At 35.8% G+C, this 18,187-nt stretch overlaps 3 protein-coding genes across 8 annotated transcripts in view; all 3 read left to right on the plus strand.

Moving 5' to 3' along the window:
* Positions 1-18,187, plus strand: part of SF3B1 (splicing factor 3b subunit 1) — a 426,274-nt gene that overhangs the window by 324,758 nt on the left and 83,329 nt on the right. The window lies entirely within an intron of this gene.
* The window catches only part of HSPD1 (heat shock protein family D (Hsp60) member 1), a 388,176-nt gene that overhangs the window by 324,758 nt on the left and 45,231 nt on the right, over positions 1-18,187 (plus strand). The gene's annotated exons all lie outside the window — the stretch shown is intronic.
* The window catches only part of RFTN2 (raftlin family member 2), a 30,372-nt gene continuing 12,514 nt past the window's right edge, over positions 330-18,187 (plus strand). The window contains exons 1-6 of one of the 3 annotated variants that reach the window (XM_035536757.2): positions 330-855; positions 5,588-5,771; positions 7,691-7,802; positions 9,756-10,068; positions 12,759-12,959; positions 17,401-17,522. In XM_035536757.2, coding sequence (XP_035392650.1) covers positions 717-855; positions 5,588-5,771; positions 7,691-7,802; positions 9,756-10,068; positions 12,759-12,959; positions 17,401-17,522 — 1,071 coding nt within the window. In that variant the 5' untranslated portion in view covers positions 330-716. The remainder of the gene's footprint in view (positions 856-5,587; positions 5,772-7,690; positions 7,803-9,755; positions 10,069-12,758; positions 12,960-17,400; positions 17,523-18,187) is intronic. The other 2 variants (XM_035536756.2, XM_050711546.1) reach the window with 2 other exon arrangements.

The following is an 18,187-nucleotide window of genomic DNA, read 5'->3' on the forward strand; positions in this document are numbered from 1 at the left end:
GTGGAAAGGAAATGGGAACCAAACTTTGAAATCTAAAATAAGGACTAAACTGCTTTTCATTTACTTTTCTGCCCTTTGAGATGCCAGAAGCAATTTCCTCTTGAAGCGGACTTCCTTTCTGGAAGTGATTTTCGTCTCCAACCATGCTGAGGCTCTTTTCTCATTCTTTCATTCTGACTAACTTGCTTTTTTTTCCCTGTGACTTACTGCTGCATTTGAGTAGTACTACTGGAGGTAAGTAATTACTTACAAACAAGTTTCTCTGTAACTTTCTTTTTCAGTTCTTGTCTTCCCCCCACCCACCCACCCACCCACCGCCCCTCCTTCCTACCCAGTCAGTCTAGAAGGACAAACAAAGCACTATTGGTGTCCTCTGCAAGGGAGCACTGATAGGGGGCTGGCTGTAAATTGACGTGGCATGGAAAATCTCTGCTAGTTTCTAGCAGCTCTAACATCGCTGCAAAATCAAGCCTACTCATACTAAGTTTGTAGCTTGAAAACATTACAGGCTTACTGTTTATATATACATAAAAGAAAATGAATGGAAAGTATCCTCGCCTTTTGATTTGGGAAGCAGACTTTTTCTGTATTTGGATTTATGGCTAATAGAAAACAAAATCAAAGGGAATTGGTTACTTTTTTTTTTTTTGTGAGAGCAGCAGATCTCGTTGCTCCCCCCTCCTTTTCCTGTGATTTAATCATTTGCAGATCTTGCCATGGGGTGCGGACTGAGAAAGCTGGAAGACCCAGATGATAGCAGCCCTGGAAAAATTTTTTCTACATTGAAGAGACCACAAGTTGAAACAAAGACGGATTCTGCTTATGAATATGTATTGCTGGATTTTACTTTAGAAGGTAATTTCTGTTATATCTTTTGTTATTCTGAAAAAGTAAGGAATAGGATTTAACTTTGTTGTGTTTTGTCTGAGTTGTAGTAAAACTTAGATGCTTTTATCCAAGCTAGCCCAAATGTAAGACTTTTATTTTGAAACACAAATCATGACGAAGGTCTTCAGTTAGATAAAATTACAATGGAAACTACTGAAGTATTTTTAACAACGAAACCATCCAAATTACACAACTGTCCTTGTTAAGGAAAACTTAACTGTTAGAGATTTTCCTAGTTTCCTATGAGTCGGATACTGCTATCGTTACTCACTTTGAATAATGATTGTCTGAATTTAGTGTGAGTGTTCAGAAAATACACTGTGCCTGAGCAAGGGTAACAGAATGCCTTCACTGAATAACAGTTTTTAAAAATGCGTTCAACTTCGGAAAACAGGCCGTCATTGTCCTCGTGGCTTTGTGCAGAAGCAAGCCTATTTCTTAGCTGTACAATAGTCTCCTCTCTGATGCCCACCCCAGCCTTTTGGTGGATGTTTTAGTAAGAGTATTATAGTTGTTTTTTTCTTTTTTTGCAAATGCTCTATTTATAGTTGCTGAATAGGCTTTTGAAATTGTGACCGAAATGAGACAAAATTTGTATGCATAGCTGGAGGCAGACAGTGCTCTGTGGGATACTTCCTTCCCGAGGGTGTCCTGTCTCTAACAGAGCAACTCCCTGTTCCAGAAAGTTGAAAACATAAACAAGCCCAGATGGCTGCCCTCGGAGAACAGACAGCTCAGTTTTGCAGTCACTTCATGATAACTTGCATTTTACAAGAACTGAATCTACTGGAAATTCTTGATAGCGAGGATTTAAAGTAAATGTAATAGCTAGAGGCATTTGGTAAAGGGAGGAAGTGTAAGTGCATGTCTTGCTATGTGTTCAGGAACTTTTTTACAAACAAAACTTGGCCTCTGTTTAGTTTTCTTTCCAAATTAAAGGAATGCAGTCATATCAGTCATATTTTTATTTAAAATGTATCTGGCTGTTTACTGAAGAACTATAAGAACTAACAGAAACAGCATTCTATGAAGTTACAGTACTTGACAGCCAGCTGTATTTATGGCTCTTTATTTACACATAGCGAGATGAGTTTCTCTTTGGTTTATTCTTTTTGGAGAAACAAAACTTTGGGCAGGTAGTAGTGGTAACATACTGGAAATAAAGCTGGGCCCCCTAATGTATATGTGAATTACCTACTAATCTACTAATAATAGAAAAGATAATAAAACTTACTTTGTTGTGACTAAAGTGTGTTTGGTGTTCTTAAATAGTCTGTGTTCTAGAGAGTTTTGCTCTATTTTAAAGTAACGAGCTTCTGGAAATACTTTGTAAGGGATCTGTTTTAAAAAAAGATTGTGGCTTTAAGAAAAACCGTATTAAACAGTGTCAGTAAACGTCCATTTTTGCAGTATGTTAATAACCTATTGTTACTGCAGTAAAGATTCATTTCAAAGTGCTTAGCTTCAGTAACGTACTGTGGAGTTATGAATGCTAAGTAACATTGGCAGAGAGAAATTTTATATGATTGCCTGACTGCTTTTAGGCACTAACTGTAAGCAATTAGATTTATAAACGTACGTATCATTCTATTGGATGGTTTTAGCTGCATGCGCATATTTAACTTTTTTTTTTTCATTTGAGGTCTCTGAAGAGGTAAGATCATGAATGAATACAGGCAAAAATGGTGTATACTGTCTTTCTTGGAGGCATTTCTGAATGTTGTTTGCTTGTGAAACATGGGGATTGGCTGAGATACTGTAGAAAATATGTTGAACTACTTTTTTTTTTTGTAACCCATTCAACTCATTCACATAGTTGCTTCTATTCAAGTAATCTTGGGCTAAATGAAGCTTAAGTAAGAGCCTATTATCACGTCAGACCAGTTAGTTTTAAGTATGCTGTGAAGTTGTATGTTATATCTTCATGGCAGTCTGTTGACTTCCAGAGCAAGATCTTCCCCAGCGTCTGAGATTGTTGTTCTGTTGAGTGACATGTTACTATTGGATCTGTAACCAAGTAAAACAGAAAATCTTATCTGAATATATTTAAGATCCTAGAGTAAGCTATAGCCCGCATTCAGATAAAAGTACAGCAAGCATAAATGCATTATATTTCAGTTTAATACTCTGTATTCTCTGCTTCATCAGATTTATGATATATGGAGTTGAAATGGTCCTGCTAGGGAGACTTTGAGGAGTTCCTGATCTTTTTTCTAGTTGTGGTGCAGATAAGGTCAACCATGCTCTTGTCTAAATCTGCTTGTTGGAGTCCACGAGCATCTTAACTAGTTATTAGCAGTGTGTTTTACCTTGATTTGTCTGTTCTTGTTCACCCAAATATTCCCATCCCTACTACATAAATGAGTTCTGAGTTCCATGGAGGTACTGTGCGAAAGAAGGATCCCAGCCAAGAAGAATACAGCCAGGCTTGCATTTTGCAGGGGTTCAGTGGACTCTGAAATGTAATTTTAAATGCCTGTCAAAGATAGGAAATTCAGTGGTTTCAGTCATGAGGCATATCTCAGTTACAAAAACTTCTTATTTTTGGAGGTCAGTTTAAACATAAAGTAGGGATAGCTTAAATATTCCTACTTAAGCAAAAAGCTTACAGCTTTTCCAGAACTCTTCTAGTAGGGAGAGAAGGAATATTGATGCAAGTGTATTGCATTTCAGCCCACTAAAATGACACACTGTGAAGTTTTTGTCACTCTGAATAATAGTATGAATACGTGTGGGGTAGCTGTTTTGTCATCATCTCCAAAGCTTACTATACAATTAGCCAGTTAGCTGTAGTGGGAATTTTCAGCTAAGGCGATTGGAAAATCACTGAAGTGATGATCTTGTTGCATCCATACCTGCTTTTTTGGTTTGTGTGTGCTGTAGAACAGTTACTTCTTCAATAAATATTTAATGTCTCTGGGATTTATTCTAGGTAGAATTATGGGATAGAGGTGTTGTAGGGCAAAATATCATCGGTCTGTTAAAGAGAGGTCTGTAATGCAGTGTGCTTAAAAAAACAAGTGTAAATATTCCTATTGCAGTGCAGTTCCAACAGTGAGTTGTAAGCTCAAGAAAGTGAAACAACCCAGTGCTATGACTGAGAGTGGTAGAGTTTATGTTAATAGGTTGTTTGATAGCTATCAGCAATAAACTATCAATATATATGCTAATGTTGCTTTTTGATGGTGTGCAGTTCACACTGTACACGGTATTCTGGTTCTTGATAGCTTTTTTTGAGCTGGTAAGGGCTTTACAGTAAGAGTCAAAGTAGCAGCTTTTTTTTCCATTCCTTTTTCACTTTAATAAAAGTTGTTATTTAAAAGCATTAAATTTGAATGCTATAAAAGATGTTTTGTTGATTTTTGTTTTTTAAAGAAAGCAAAGTTCTCTATGAGTGTATGTATCAGTATTATCCCCACTTTATACTTGGAAAACAGTACAGTGATTTAAGCTTTACAGAAAACAAATCACTCAACCAGCAGAAATCTAATTCTGTTTATTAGAATAAAAGTGTTGGCAAAATAAATATTCATATATAGTAGGTTTATGGTACTTTAAACCAATAGGGTAAGAAGATTTTGTGACTTGCTGTGTCTTTGGTAAACTCCTTAAATTTCTTGCTATTGTGCATGTATAGGATTGGCATGTAGATAAAGGAGGAGGTAAGAACATTAAGGAATACATTTACAAAGTGGTGAGTTTTGCAAAGAGAGGGACCTGTCAGATTATGAAAAGTGTGTGCATCACTTGCAGCAGAGGTAACTGACAGAGACCATCAAATTCCAGACCAAGCTACCTTGTTGTAAGAGACCACATCTGTGAAGGATGAAATTGTTGATGTTGGCAAATACATGCTAGCAAAATTACTCATAAGTTACTGTCTGTATATTAATATTGACTAGTTGCTTAGTGGAGGCTCTGAGGGCATCTATAATTACAGTTGGAGTTGAGAGGAACAGGAAATGCTGATAGTCAGGCTCACTGAGGCAAAACACGTAAACTACTACCACAGTCTTCCCTTTTCTCTGTGCAAAAACTGTGGACCAGACCACAGACCAGTCACTAGTTTTTGCCAACTCCTGTGTGGTACCTGGCTGTTACCTGTTGATCAGAAATGCTTGCATACACTCAGAGGTATCCAGCTTAGAAATTCGTGATACCATTTAGCTTACTGTGATACGGATTTAAGTCTACTTGAGGACATAATTGTGTGTATTTTAAAATTTCAACCTACAATCCACAGATGACTTCTAAGGGATCCAAAAAATGTGTTTGAGGAAACCTGTTTTTCTAGGATTAAATTAATTTTGTGGAAATTTACCTCTCAGCTAGGGTTAAAGGATACTGCTGCAGTATGCTTAAGTCTTTGACTAGACAAAATAGTTGCTTAATATCCAGACCAATTGCGTGTTTATATGTTGATGCAGTTCTTAAATTAGCTTGACAAAGCTAGGTCCAACAAAGTATTGCCAAATAGATTACAAATAGATCATATTGTCTCCTAAAAAATACGTATTTCACCTAGTTGTATACTTCATAATCACAGTGAGTCTCTTTTTTCTTGTGCAAAGAGGACTTTACCTTGTTAGTAAATGCGTTGGGATAGGTTTTGTGTGGTTTACATCAAAGGAACTCACTTAAAAGTGTATGTATTTACACAGTATAATGTGCTTCTCTTCTGTTTTTTCAATGCTTTTAGCTTCCTCAAATCCTGAAGTTATCAAAATCAGTTCTGTGTTGGATATAGCATCTAAGGTGGAAGAATATTACGACGAAGGATATGTTGTAGGAGCTATTCATCCTATTCTACTGCCAATTGGATGTAGAAGGAATTTCCCTGCAAGTCATATGTATCGGGTGGTACTTTCAAGATTAAAATTAAGGTAACAGTGAAATAATATAATTACATGGGCCCATTAAGTTATTTTTAAGAGGGTTGCTCATCATGCATAGTTTATTAACTTAAGATAAGTACCTCAAAGAATCAAGTAACTGTTCCTTATCTAGAAAGGTGACCAACTTAATAATGTTCTTTTAATTAACCCCAAGTACAAGATGAAACAAAACACTACGAGACTAATAAGCTGCATTTAATTCCCTCACATCTATCTTGTCTTGTTTTCAACATTTTTCTTTTCACTTTTTCTGTAAGAGCATTACTCAGTAAAAGGTACCTGTAAAGTGTGAAATACTCACAGTTCCTCAGAGAGAAATCATTTAACCTTGTTATGAAGGAAATACTCTGCGACTGGGGAGGCTGTACAAAAGCTTGTTTTTTTTCAGTGAGGAGAGAGTCAAGAGTTTGTTTTCATTCCAACTTCCATAATCTTGTTTGTTACTCCTGGTTTTGCTGCATTGTGATCACCATGTGGTCATAAGGAAAATGTACAAAGAAATTTTACAGTTAGCTCCTTTAGCTGCAACGAAAACAACCTTTTTGTTCTTGAGTAACTAGAAAAGTGGATTTCATGTTGTATTGAGAGGTGTGATGCTTCCCCTTCCATCTCAAGTCCTGGTGTGATGCACAGAGGTTTGTTGAGCTTCTCTGGGAAATCTCCAAGGACGTAACTCTGAAGGTGCCCCCTGCCACTCCTGCAGTTCTATAAAATGTAGTTCATTTGAGGGAGATTCTCCATCAAATGTTTTGACTAAACAAGCATTGCCCATGGCATGGCATTTGCTTCTCATACATCTTACCTTCATAAATTCACCTGCAGGCAAGGTGAATGTTGTCCATATGGACAGATGCTTAAAGAAAAAGGCAGAATACTTGCTTTCTGGAGCTGAGCTTTCTGAGAGCTGACACTGCCAGTGCTCAGCACCCTCAACACACCTTATCCGTATAGATGTGGGATCCTTATGAAGTTGTCATTTGAACTGGTAAGCCCTTGAATAGGTGAAGGACAAGAACCAGCAGCCTCCTGAAACTGCTGGCTGTAAGTTCGTGACTTCTTGTGCAGATGCCATATGTACATACATCTGTTGGTTTTCCTGCAGGTGGATGCACCTTCCCCAGCGACCATCTTGAAAGTAACCTTTTTTATATTTGAACATATTTAATTGATGTTTCACTCCAAAGCTTGTGTGAAAGAAACAGCAAAGAAAACCCTACTACATTGATGATATACAACAAATGTTATACGATTAAAAACAGAACTTACTTTAGTTAAAAAATGATGAATGCTGTTCTTTAAAATAGAAGTTAAAGCTTGTAGGATTCTGAAATGTAGGAGTGAAATAAACACTATGTAACCCAAAGGGATTTGTAGTGCACTGTGTTTCTGGCATGTGCCTGCACTGTTTTTTCATGCAGTAGCTGTACCTCTGCTTTAATTGCTAAAAGTAAGCAACAGTATATTAACAGTGTAAAAGTACCATTTCTTTTCATAGCATAGTGTTTTTCTTGCAAAACTGATACTTTGTTTTGTGCTTGCTGCATTTAAGGCTCCTATCTGTACTTTTTGTACTTTTTGCATTTGGAAGTACGTTTTGGACACATTTGCTAGGAAGACAGTGTTGTTTTTTCAGTAAAGCTGAGTTTCAGAAGATGTTTGTAAACCATCTTGAAATGACATTTCTGTTAAATACTAACATTCTTATCCTGACATTTTAATACACAGCACACTCTACTTTGTATAAAAACATAAGGAAGCACCAAAAAATGTTGAGTTTTAAATGTGGAAAAGCATTGCCAGGATTTAATTCATAACCTTTACACCAAAAGAAAAGAATTCTATATGCCAGCATTTGCCCAAGTTAGCAGCAAACTACTAACAAAGACTGCTTTCTTTCTGCGTTCTAGCCAGAAGCATGCAGCACCCAGAGAACAAAGGCACCCCAGGCTGGTGATTGAGGAATGTCCTTTAACGTATGAAACACTGACAAATGAGGTAGTGAAAGAACTTTTAGAAAAGGTAATGGAATTTTGTGGTTTTTGTTTGTTTGTTTGTATGTTTGTTTTGATTTGGTTTCTTTTAAACATCTCTTCAAATATTTTTTTCTGCCATACATGCAGGTAGTTGTCAATGACTGGAGGCTTATGGTTCTTTTTAGCTTTGAGTTTTAACTTTGCTTTTGTTTTATAGAAGCTACCAAGTGCTTTCTGCATGCAAAAAGAGTTCATTTTCTTCACTAATTGCTTTTTGTAATTTAGAAGTTATTACTGAGCCATGGAAGGTTTCGGGAGACTGGTTACTTACAGCACTGGAAGCAGAAGCAGGCCCAAATTTTCAGTTAGTCTTCATAAAATGCTTGCTTGATAGCTTCTTCTGGAATTAGTGTTTGAAAAAAAAAAAAGAAGTTTTATGATGTTCTGTGTTAAGTTCAGTAGGAATAACGTACATTAATATACAGATTTTCTAAGTACATTTTTTTCCTTTCTTCAACAGAAATTTAATATATACAGTAATTGTATTAAAATATTTCCTTGGCACAACTTCTGAAAATATTGTAAAGTTAAAGAAAAGTAAACTTCCACTGAAATACAAGCTCTAGTTCCAGTTCTTTTTGTTTCACTTCCTCTGCAAAATTGAAGACTTGCTGAAACAGGAAATTACTGTTATTGTAAGAGTTTGAGTGTTATCTTTTACATGAGTTGCGAAAGAAAGAAGCAGAGGAAAAAGCATACTGGCAATTCTTAATGATCACTGAAATTACCAGAGTTGTTTAAAGTTTCTAAACATTTTTTTGAATTTTTCAGGTGTTCAGAATTTAAAATTGTGTTCCATTTATACCATGTGTGTATTGCCATGTTTGTTGTATAATATACCAAACACTTAAAAGTATAAAACAAAGCAACAGCAAAAAAAAAAAAAAAAACACAAATTAAGCAATTAGGCAGTGATTGTCTTGCAAAAAAATCTGGAAAAGCTACATGAAATTGATCCGATTTTAAAATATTCCTATTGAAATGTATATCTACATTTTTATATAAATATATATATATATTTTTTTTCTTGAACCCTTAAGAATTTGTGGCACTGGTGGGGGTAGTCATTCATAGGACGTCTTTTTCTGCAGCTTCATATAATCATAATGATGGCTGAATTTTGATACATGGTAAAATCACTGTTGTGGGTATGTAATGGTGATAAACAGTATCACTTCAGTCTGATGTGGTATTAAAAAGGCATTGTAGCACAACCAGTTATTTGAGTTAATCACTCTAAATAGTTTACATGGGTTAACTAGGTAGATAGAGATCCTTCCTTCTCTGCCCGTGCTGAGTATTTTCCGGGTGATTTCTGTGCTCTGGGCAGGGCTTTTTGTGTGTTCCTGGGAAGATTTTGTTGCAGTGGGATCACCTTTATAGGTGGAAGTGCTCCTTATCCCAGCAAAAGAAAATCTCCTTCCAAGAACAGACACATCCCACCGATTGCACATATTCTGCAGTTGTATTTTAAGACTCCAGAAGAGGGGAAAAAGAAACACCACTGGCTAAAAGCTAAGAGTTAGTAATCATAGTGGAACTGGCATCACACGGAATGATATTCCTCTAACCAATCCACCGTGAAATTTCTCGAAACATTCCTCCACCAGTATACTGTCTGTCACTGTGACGTAGTAAGTGAAATACTTTGGGTTTGTCCTAATTGAAGGAATTTATGTACCCTGAAGTCAGTAACAGTGTTGGCCACCCTTCTTGGCCTGAGCCCACAGACATGCTGGAAGGCTTCTGTTTACTTTAAAAACACAGCCAACATATATAGACAAGCTACACTTCCATAGTACTGTGCTGTGTCTTTGGGTGTCCTTGAAAATAAGCAAATTAGTAAACACAACATGCATTTTAGATGTTTTGAAAAAAAAAAAAAAGTTGCACACTGTCTTAAAACTACTTTGCAGATAAATTTGTGTGTTAAATGCAGGTTAATGAAGCAGCTAAAAGAGGAAAGAAGTTTGTGGGCTTTGTAACACAACATTTTCCTCAACCTAAAGCCTGTAATGGAACAAGCACAGATGGAAGTGCAGAGCTGGAATCAACACTAGGCAGAAGACACAGGGAACCCAGAAGAATAATTTCTGATGAAGACTACAAAAACTGGAATGAAAGGTCACTGTGTGGTCACTCTATTGAGAGTGGGAATGAAAAGGAAATGCAAGCAGAGAGTGGACTGTTACAGGATGCAGATTTCCAGTTTGGAAAAGAAGTCAGTCCTATTAAGCCACAAGAAGGAGACGGTAATGAATTCTGTTTGTTTATTGCAGAAATAAGATACATTCTTGAGTTGTTTTAAGAAGCAGTAGGAAAAAAATAACAACAGCATATTCTGTCATCAAGTACTGGTTTTGGAAGATGCATCTTTAAATGCATGTGTACTTCCAAAAAAGTCACCACTGAGGAACCAGAAGAATTATTTACCTTCTGCTTTATATATCTGAACTATGATAATAATAATAATAATTTAAAAAAATGTGTAATTCTGGTTTTAAATGTGGCACAAACAGGTACGTTTTTTTGCTTGATATGTGTTGTAAGCATATAGCAAGAAAAATGTGATGCAATTGTTCTAAAATGTTTCCCAAATACATTGGCTTTTACCTACTCCTAATATTGAACCATAAATTAGTAAGGGATATCCAAGCATATGCTGTAATGAAACCAGTTCTCCTATCTGTTTTAAAGCTGACAACAAGGGGATCCCCTTCTGTTTAGAGACGTAATTTTGTGTGCTTCTAGCCAACTCACATCACATACAGCAAACAAATCCGTTAATAATGGATTCTTTCTGGTTAACATGCCTTCAAGAAATAATTCTGAAAGAGATCACTAAACTAATGCATTGACTGTGTAATCAAAGAGGATAATTGTTACAAAACGAATTTACACTAGAGAAAATGAAGCATTGGAAAGTTGCTTAGGAAGGGAAAGTATAATTGAAAGATGTTGGTCTTGTGGTAGAAGACTTACTGTACAAGAATCTGTAAGGTAGATAGTGTGGTCTTAGCAAGTTACTGCCTGAAACAATGATCCCTGATACTGAAGCACTAAGCCCTTCACATTTACTAGGAATAAAAGGTGAAAAGGAAGAAGTAACCTAACGCATGAGAAGTAATGCATTATAGGAACTAAAGCATTATAGTATTGAAAGCAAGGCAGCATGAAATTTTCATTTAAGGTTGAATTTTGATACGATAGGGTCATCTGTGATGTGCCAGACATGTTTTAATGGCTCTCAAAGGCAATGTCTTCACTTTTCTGTTAAAGAGTTAAGCAGCTCTCTAGTTGGTAGACAGTCAGGATAATGACTCTATGCACTGAGATAATCAATGTCCCTCTTATTTTTAACACTTGAATTAAAGCAGTTCTTTTACAACATGCTGGGCTGTTAGAGCACGATCTGTTAAACCTTAACTGTTTCCTTACAGCTTGAGACAGTGGGCTTGCTATCCATAGCAGAATATAGATCCTGTAAGGAAAATGAGAAAACTCACAGTTGAGTTTTGGTTCATGCATACAAGTGTAACCAGGTGGATTACCAACCAGTGCAGCCCCTAGATGCAGAGTTCTTGGGAAATTCTAAACTTCTACAAGTTTTGGCAGGAATATACCTATCTTCTCTACTACTAGTCAGTTACTCAAAGTTATTGGAAGTTTTAAGACAAATTTTCTGAAAATGTAAACACCTTTCTTTGTAAATGTTGTATTTAACCATCCTTTTAAAAAATACCGATGGGAATTTTCAAAAATTTTTCCTAATAGGAAAATCAAGCTTTACCAGGATAAACACGTTAATGGTAGCACCTCCACCTGTCGAGGTGACAAAATACAACTGTATAGAAAGAAAAGTCATCTCATAGTGATGGAGTTCAGTAATTTGTCCTGAATTTACTCTCTTATTTCAGATACCTTATGTGTTATCACCCACTCCAGAAGGTTTCTCCTAGAGATTGATTAAAACTACTTAAAGTCCAAATAATGCTTTGAAAATCTTTCTCTATTTCTGGAGCTTAGAGAGACTAGTGTCTTAACTGGGATCATCTAAACCCAAGTTCCTCTGTTTTGGCAATGTGAATACTTCTGCTTTCTAGAGGTTTGTGTTGATTTAGGCTGCTCAGAAGTTATAGTAGTAGACATAATCTCAAGGAATTTTTTTGCAATTGCTTTGTTACTTCCCTGCAACAGTGACCCAGACATGACTGTACTTGTATCATGTTCTTCCTTTTTAGAATACATTTATTTAGCTAAGACTTCATAACTCATCACCAGTGAATACCTAAAATACTATAGATTTCTGAATTTACTTTTTTTGAATATTTGACTTTTTGTAACATCACTGTATTAATGGCTAGATGTGAAAAGCATTTGAGAATATGCAGATCTTGTTTGTTTTGCATATGCTCACACTCTTATCAGTTACTGTGTGGAAAACCCCAGTATGGAGCTGATTATACTGGTACTTAAATCATCTGCCAAAAAGAATGGGTAAAAAGGAATGCTATACAAGACATTAATAATATTTAAAAATTTAGAAAAATGTTTTTAATCTTCAGTTAGTCGTTTTGAATATTTGTAGTCAAAAGTTCCATGAGTGACAGAAATAAAGCCCATTTCCACTGGGTTTTCTCTTGAATCTACTATATTTTCCCATATGCAAAACCCACCTACCTAGAAGGTCCAGCAACAACCCAACTACAGTATGTTCAAAGTTCTGTTGTGTCCCATAGCTTACCCTTCTCACAGCTCATCCTGTTGTTTTTTTTCTGGTGTTGAGGGGTCTAGGTGAGTACAGTCGCATAAGGAAGCGATTTGTAAAACTGTTACTTAAAAACACAAAAGCAGGCTGAAATAAGAAGATAATATTTTTATTTGAGAGCTCTGTCTTCCAGAGGCTCATTTTTCTTCCTTTTTTTTTTTTTTCTTTTCTCAGACAAGCTGTATATAGTCTTCAATGTTTTTGATGATGACTCTACCTGCTGGACCTATCATGAGGGCATCTTGTCCATGAAAGTAACAAGAAAGGGACCAGTTATTAGTACACTGGAAGCAGACTGGCTAGAACTAACTACATTTTATTATAAACAAGGATTGTCCTTAACTGATTCTTTTGTACACTGGGAAACTTCTAAAGGTGAGCACTATCCCATAATATCTTCAAGCTTTTACTTATTCATGTGGATCTATTTATTTTGCAAAAAGTAGATGATGTTTTGCATGTTGGTGTGAAGGGAATATGTAAACATGTTCAGATAGTCACTGTAAGTTTGTAGAATCTGATACCTGAAAAGGAAATACCGTTGTTTTTTGTGCAGTTGCTGCTCTGAATAATTGCAATTTCTGCTTTTTTAATCAAATTCGGGATTTCCAAAGCACGAAAGGAGTGTAGCATTATAATGAAATCAACCTTTTGGACTAGTTCTCTTTTCTTTTTCTCTTTTTAAAAGGAAAAGATAATGGAAAAATCATTAGATGCATTTCAGTTGTGTTCTGCTGCTGCTCACTCTAGACACTGTGCTGCGCTTGGAATATTTCTAATGAGACAAAAAAGCGCCTTCTGTTCTCCTTGTGCTTACTGCACCATTAAGCCTTAAGCAAAGTAAGACTTTCCACACTTCCTCCTTTCTTCAGTTCTCTGCTAGGTTTAAAATTCTTACCAAAACCCTGAGTTGAATTAATTTGTTTGTTTATCCTGAAGTTTCAGATCCAGCATCTTTCTATAGGTGGTTCTGGTTGGATTTGGACACGTACACTAAGTAGAGAAATCTGCTTTTGCTCTTACCCTTAACTGTAGGCAGATTCTCCAGCATATTTTCATGAAGGTGGGAGAGGGAAGTTTTCCCTGGTCCCTCCTGCTTCTTGCTCTCTTCTGCAGGAGCCTACGAGCTCAGTTAGCACACTAAAATTGTTAGAATCATAGAGCTTCAGGCTACAGGATTTCTCCTCAGATTCCTAAATTGTCTTGTTCATTCTGCCAGTTTCAATTTGATCACAGTTTTTCCCTGGAGGGAACCTCCTAGCTCTTTCAGAATTCCTATGTGATCAAGAGATTCATCTCCATTTGAACGGAGTTTGTCTGAAAGCCAGAAATTAGAGTTCCAAAAGTAGTATGTAGTTACCATTATGCAATTAATTAAAATAGTATAAAGAACGTACTCTAGTGCTCAGTGACCAGGCCAAGAGAGTCTGCCATAGTTAATTCTTTCAGAATTTACCGACTGTTGCAAAAAATGTTGTTCACTTAAAAAGACTTAGGGTTTGTAGTTAACTAATGTGATATTTTGTCTTTGGCTGAATTTGTTCATGTCTTGCTTGTAGCATATTTTCAGCTGTTGGTATTCCCTCAGAATTGCTTATGGAAATTCAGTATAAGTAAATAAAACACAAGGCTGTAGTGGATGAGAAAGATGTTGTAAAAAGTTCACTGTAAAGGCTTCAGACCCCTTAACAATTTATGCAAGACTTAGACTGATTATCAAATGAAGTTGTTTACTTAATAAGCATACTAAAATGGCTTTCATGAGTCATTTTAAATCTACTGCTTATATGAACTATACAGTGAGAGTAGATTGCTGATTTTTTTTTTTCATAGCTTTTCTATTTTCTTTGTGCGTTACTTCATGCATCCTTTTTCTGATGTTCTGATTAAAAATAATAATGCAATCAGCATTCCTTTGCAAGGCTTGGGCTGAATTAAAAAAAAATAAATTTAACTTCTGAAGATGTTATGTTTAAATATGGGTTCTTCAAAAATCAAACCCTGAAAAAGTAAGAGCTTGATTTTTTATATGTGTGTGTGTATTTTTTTTTTCTTCTTAGTAACTTAGCCTTGAATGTTAATTATATTTCTGTAGCTCAGCAACAAAGTAAATTTAGTAATTTGCCAGAATCCGTGAAGGAACACAAGTGCATCAACATCATTATATTTCCATCAAGTTGAATTTGTCGGCTATTCTCTCTGACTGCATATTTTTTTGCACGTAAACCATTGAATGGCACAGTTTGTATTGGCCATCTAATTTTGTTGAATTCCTATCTATTGAAGTCAGTGGAAGAACAAAGATTCCTTTGGGGGAGGAGAGGCGAGAAATCAGACTGCTAGTTTTCGATAGTTGTTTTTAGAGCTGGAAAATAACTCTTTGGAGATGCATTACAATTCACCAAGGGGTGTTTTCAGCAGCTGTTGAAATTAATCTTTGCAGCTGTTGTCCAAAAACAAATGCAATCTTTCCGTTCCCCTGTTGCTGTCTGCTTTTTTCTGTGTGCATAACTGTCCCAACTTTAATACCCAGGTTATGACTGACTGAGGGATTTCATGCTGCTGCTTTGCAGCAGTTGCTGCTTCTTCAGCCCCACTTGGCTGGGATGTATTTCAGTGAGACACATGGGTGTGACGCTGCTGAATTCTGTTGGAAGTATTCGAAGCCACAACCTGCTACATGGATGGCATTCTGTAGCTGATCAAGTGTCTGTAACCGCAGTACAAGATTACTTTGCTGCTGAGTTCTTCATAAGCTAAAATATTTTTTCATGAGACGAACGTTGAAGAGTTTTATAACCAGATAAAAACTGGGCATCCAATAGAGGGAAACATGAAATGCTTTTTAGGGGAGAAAAAGTGTTTAAACATTTGCACTCATCACCAGAATTACACTTCTTGTATGTTTGCATGTGCATCCAATTGTCATTTTCACTTTAGTTTTTAAGTTTGCTTTTAGTTTGCAAGGTATCTACAGCAGCAGTTGTCCTTCTATATTGATGTAGTGAAATGCACAAGTTTTAGATAATGTTTTAATACAACTGAAAACAATGGATGCAGGTAAAGCAGCCACAGAAATTCTCATTTTGTTTGGATGTTGTACGGAGTAAACAGAATTCTGTTGCTAACATGATAAAAATGCAATTCCCAATTTAAGGCAGGTACAAATTCGAAAGAATTAAGTCATTTTTAATTCTCAATGACAACCAAAACAGAAGGGAGTCATAAAAGTAATCCAGGTAAGTTCTTTTTTAGCTCCATTTGGGTCAAGGTAGTGTTGCTTCTGTTTGTTGCTACCTTGCAGGTTCTCATAATCCTAGAAGTACTTAAGATTGATAGGAGTGCTGTGACGACACTTAAATGCTTTTTCCATTTAGCTTTATCTGCCAGGCAGTGCCTTTTTTTTTTTTTTAAATAATATTAACAAGGATAAACCAGATGTTATTTTGACGTAAGTTTCGACTTAACCATTTGTCTCAAAAGCCACTTAATAGAGGTGCCTTGTTTCAATAATGCATTAAAATTTAGTTATATTATCATGATTTAAAAAAAAATAATCTAGCATGTTAAACATGTTACTGCTTGACGATTATAAGTATCTGCCTGAACACTGAAGAAAGGTTCAAATTCATTAATTAATGAGATTGAGAATTTATGAACTATTAGGAATTCTGCAGGCGTTCATGTTTGTGCCTAAAGCCATATATTCAGTATCTGCATTGTATTTGCATATATTCTAGAAATAAAATAACATTTTCAGTAGCTTTACAAAAGCATAGGATATAGATACATAAGTATCTAAATAATCATAGCTCAAAGTAAGTTTCCTATATGCAATATAGGAAAAATAAAAATAATATGAATAAACGCTCAATGTCTTAGAGTACATTAACAAGCATGTTGTTAAAACAAATAAAACAACAACAACAAAACAGGACTTCCTGTTTGACTTGGAAAACTTCCATGCCAGTTTGGTCCAATTTTAAAGCCAGACCAGTTGTATTCCGTAGCTTCGCTTTGCTAGACACCTTTTAAGCTTATTTCTGCCACTGAAGCTGTGGCATATAGTCATCTCTTTACATATTTGTGTAATATTGGAGAGGATTTAAACCTGATATTTTGAGGAATGCATAATTTTTCTGTTTAAATTTAGTTTAATTGTTTAGGATAGTCAGCTGGCAAGGTAGAACTGCACAAAAGGCTTCCTGATTGCACTTAGGAGAAGAGACAGAAAATGAACTAGTGTTTGATGCACAGCTTTAGTTTGGGCTAACTGGATACTGTTAGACTTCCACAAGTAAGTCAGGGAGGTATTCTCTGAAATGTCCTTCACATCAGGAATCTTCCTACAATCACTTATCTTTCAGGCTTTTCCTTTGGCCATTTATGTATTTATTTAAGTAACTGTAGCAAGACTTTACACTTCACGCTTCATTTATCTTTACAGTCTCTCCCACCACACCAAAAGCCACATTTATTGTCAGGCATACAGTATTGGAGTTGAATAAAGAGGTTTTGTGCCTGTTTGCTGTAGGGGATATGTTGAATATGGGAAATGTAAATTCAGAGTTTCTTTAGAGAAAATGAAACAGTTCATAGCTCAATTTGTATTGAAAAAGCGGTTTTGAATAATAAATTGACTTGCATGCTTCATGAAATTGTAAATAGATGCAGAAAGAACTTTGAGTTATATGCTGTCTTAGTTCCATTTCATTTGAAGGACTCTTCAGTGGGAAAATATAAGCCCATGTATACATCCCAGTAAGGTCCTGACCTAAAAATTTGTATTTTAGCTTATGTTTGTCTTTGTTCACAGGTGATTATTCGCCCAAATCTTTAGAAGGAATACTTATCTACGAAGAAGAAGGTGCTGGGGTTCCAGGTTCTAACAGGAAAGGAAATGATGCAATAGTAGTTGAACAATGGACAGTTATTGAGGTAAATTGGTAATTATTTAGCAACACAATTTCCTACTTCTAGCGTTCTTTGTTTGTTTCTGTAGAATGACTGTACCAGTATTTGATAAACATTTCAGGATGATTTCTTTAAGCCACCTGAATAAGCTAAACTAGCCTTGAATCATAAAAATAAGGTCAGGCCTGTGCCCACTAGTCATATGCATAAAAGAAATACGCTGCAGAAGTACTGGCTTGACGCTCATAAATGTTCATATTCAGACCAAAACAGACCTAATTTCAGCAAGTGCAGCTCCACTGACAATGTGCTGAAGTATCCTTAAATAAAGGGGAAGTAAAACTTGGAATTAGAACAAAAAACTGATAGTGTATGAGTTAAGTAGAGTTTTCAGATGTATGTTCTTAGTAAAAATTTTACTTTTAAATATCAAAAGACTTAATTTTTTTAGTGAAGTTAGATATGAATTAGTGGCAATCATTAGTGGAGGATGCTAAGGGCTTACTTTTAAAATACTCAGCAATAAATACATTTATTTATGTGAACCGACATGGCACAAGACTAAGACCTAAAAATAAATAAATAAAAGTACAAGTAGGCCTATAGCTAGGTGAGATGCTTGTTACTCAGATTGGAAGTAAAAACCTGAATATATCGAGAAATAATTTCTGCTGTTTTAAAAAGTTGTG

Source organism: Cygnus atratus, chromosome 6 (assembly GCF_013377495.2).
Source record: "Cygnus atratus isolate AKBS03 ecotype Queensland, Australia chromosome 6, CAtr_DNAZoo_HiC_assembly, whole genome shotgun sequence".
NCBI classification, from domain to species: Eukaryota; Metazoa; Chordata; class Aves; order Anseriformes; family Anatidae; genus Cygnus; species Cygnus atratus.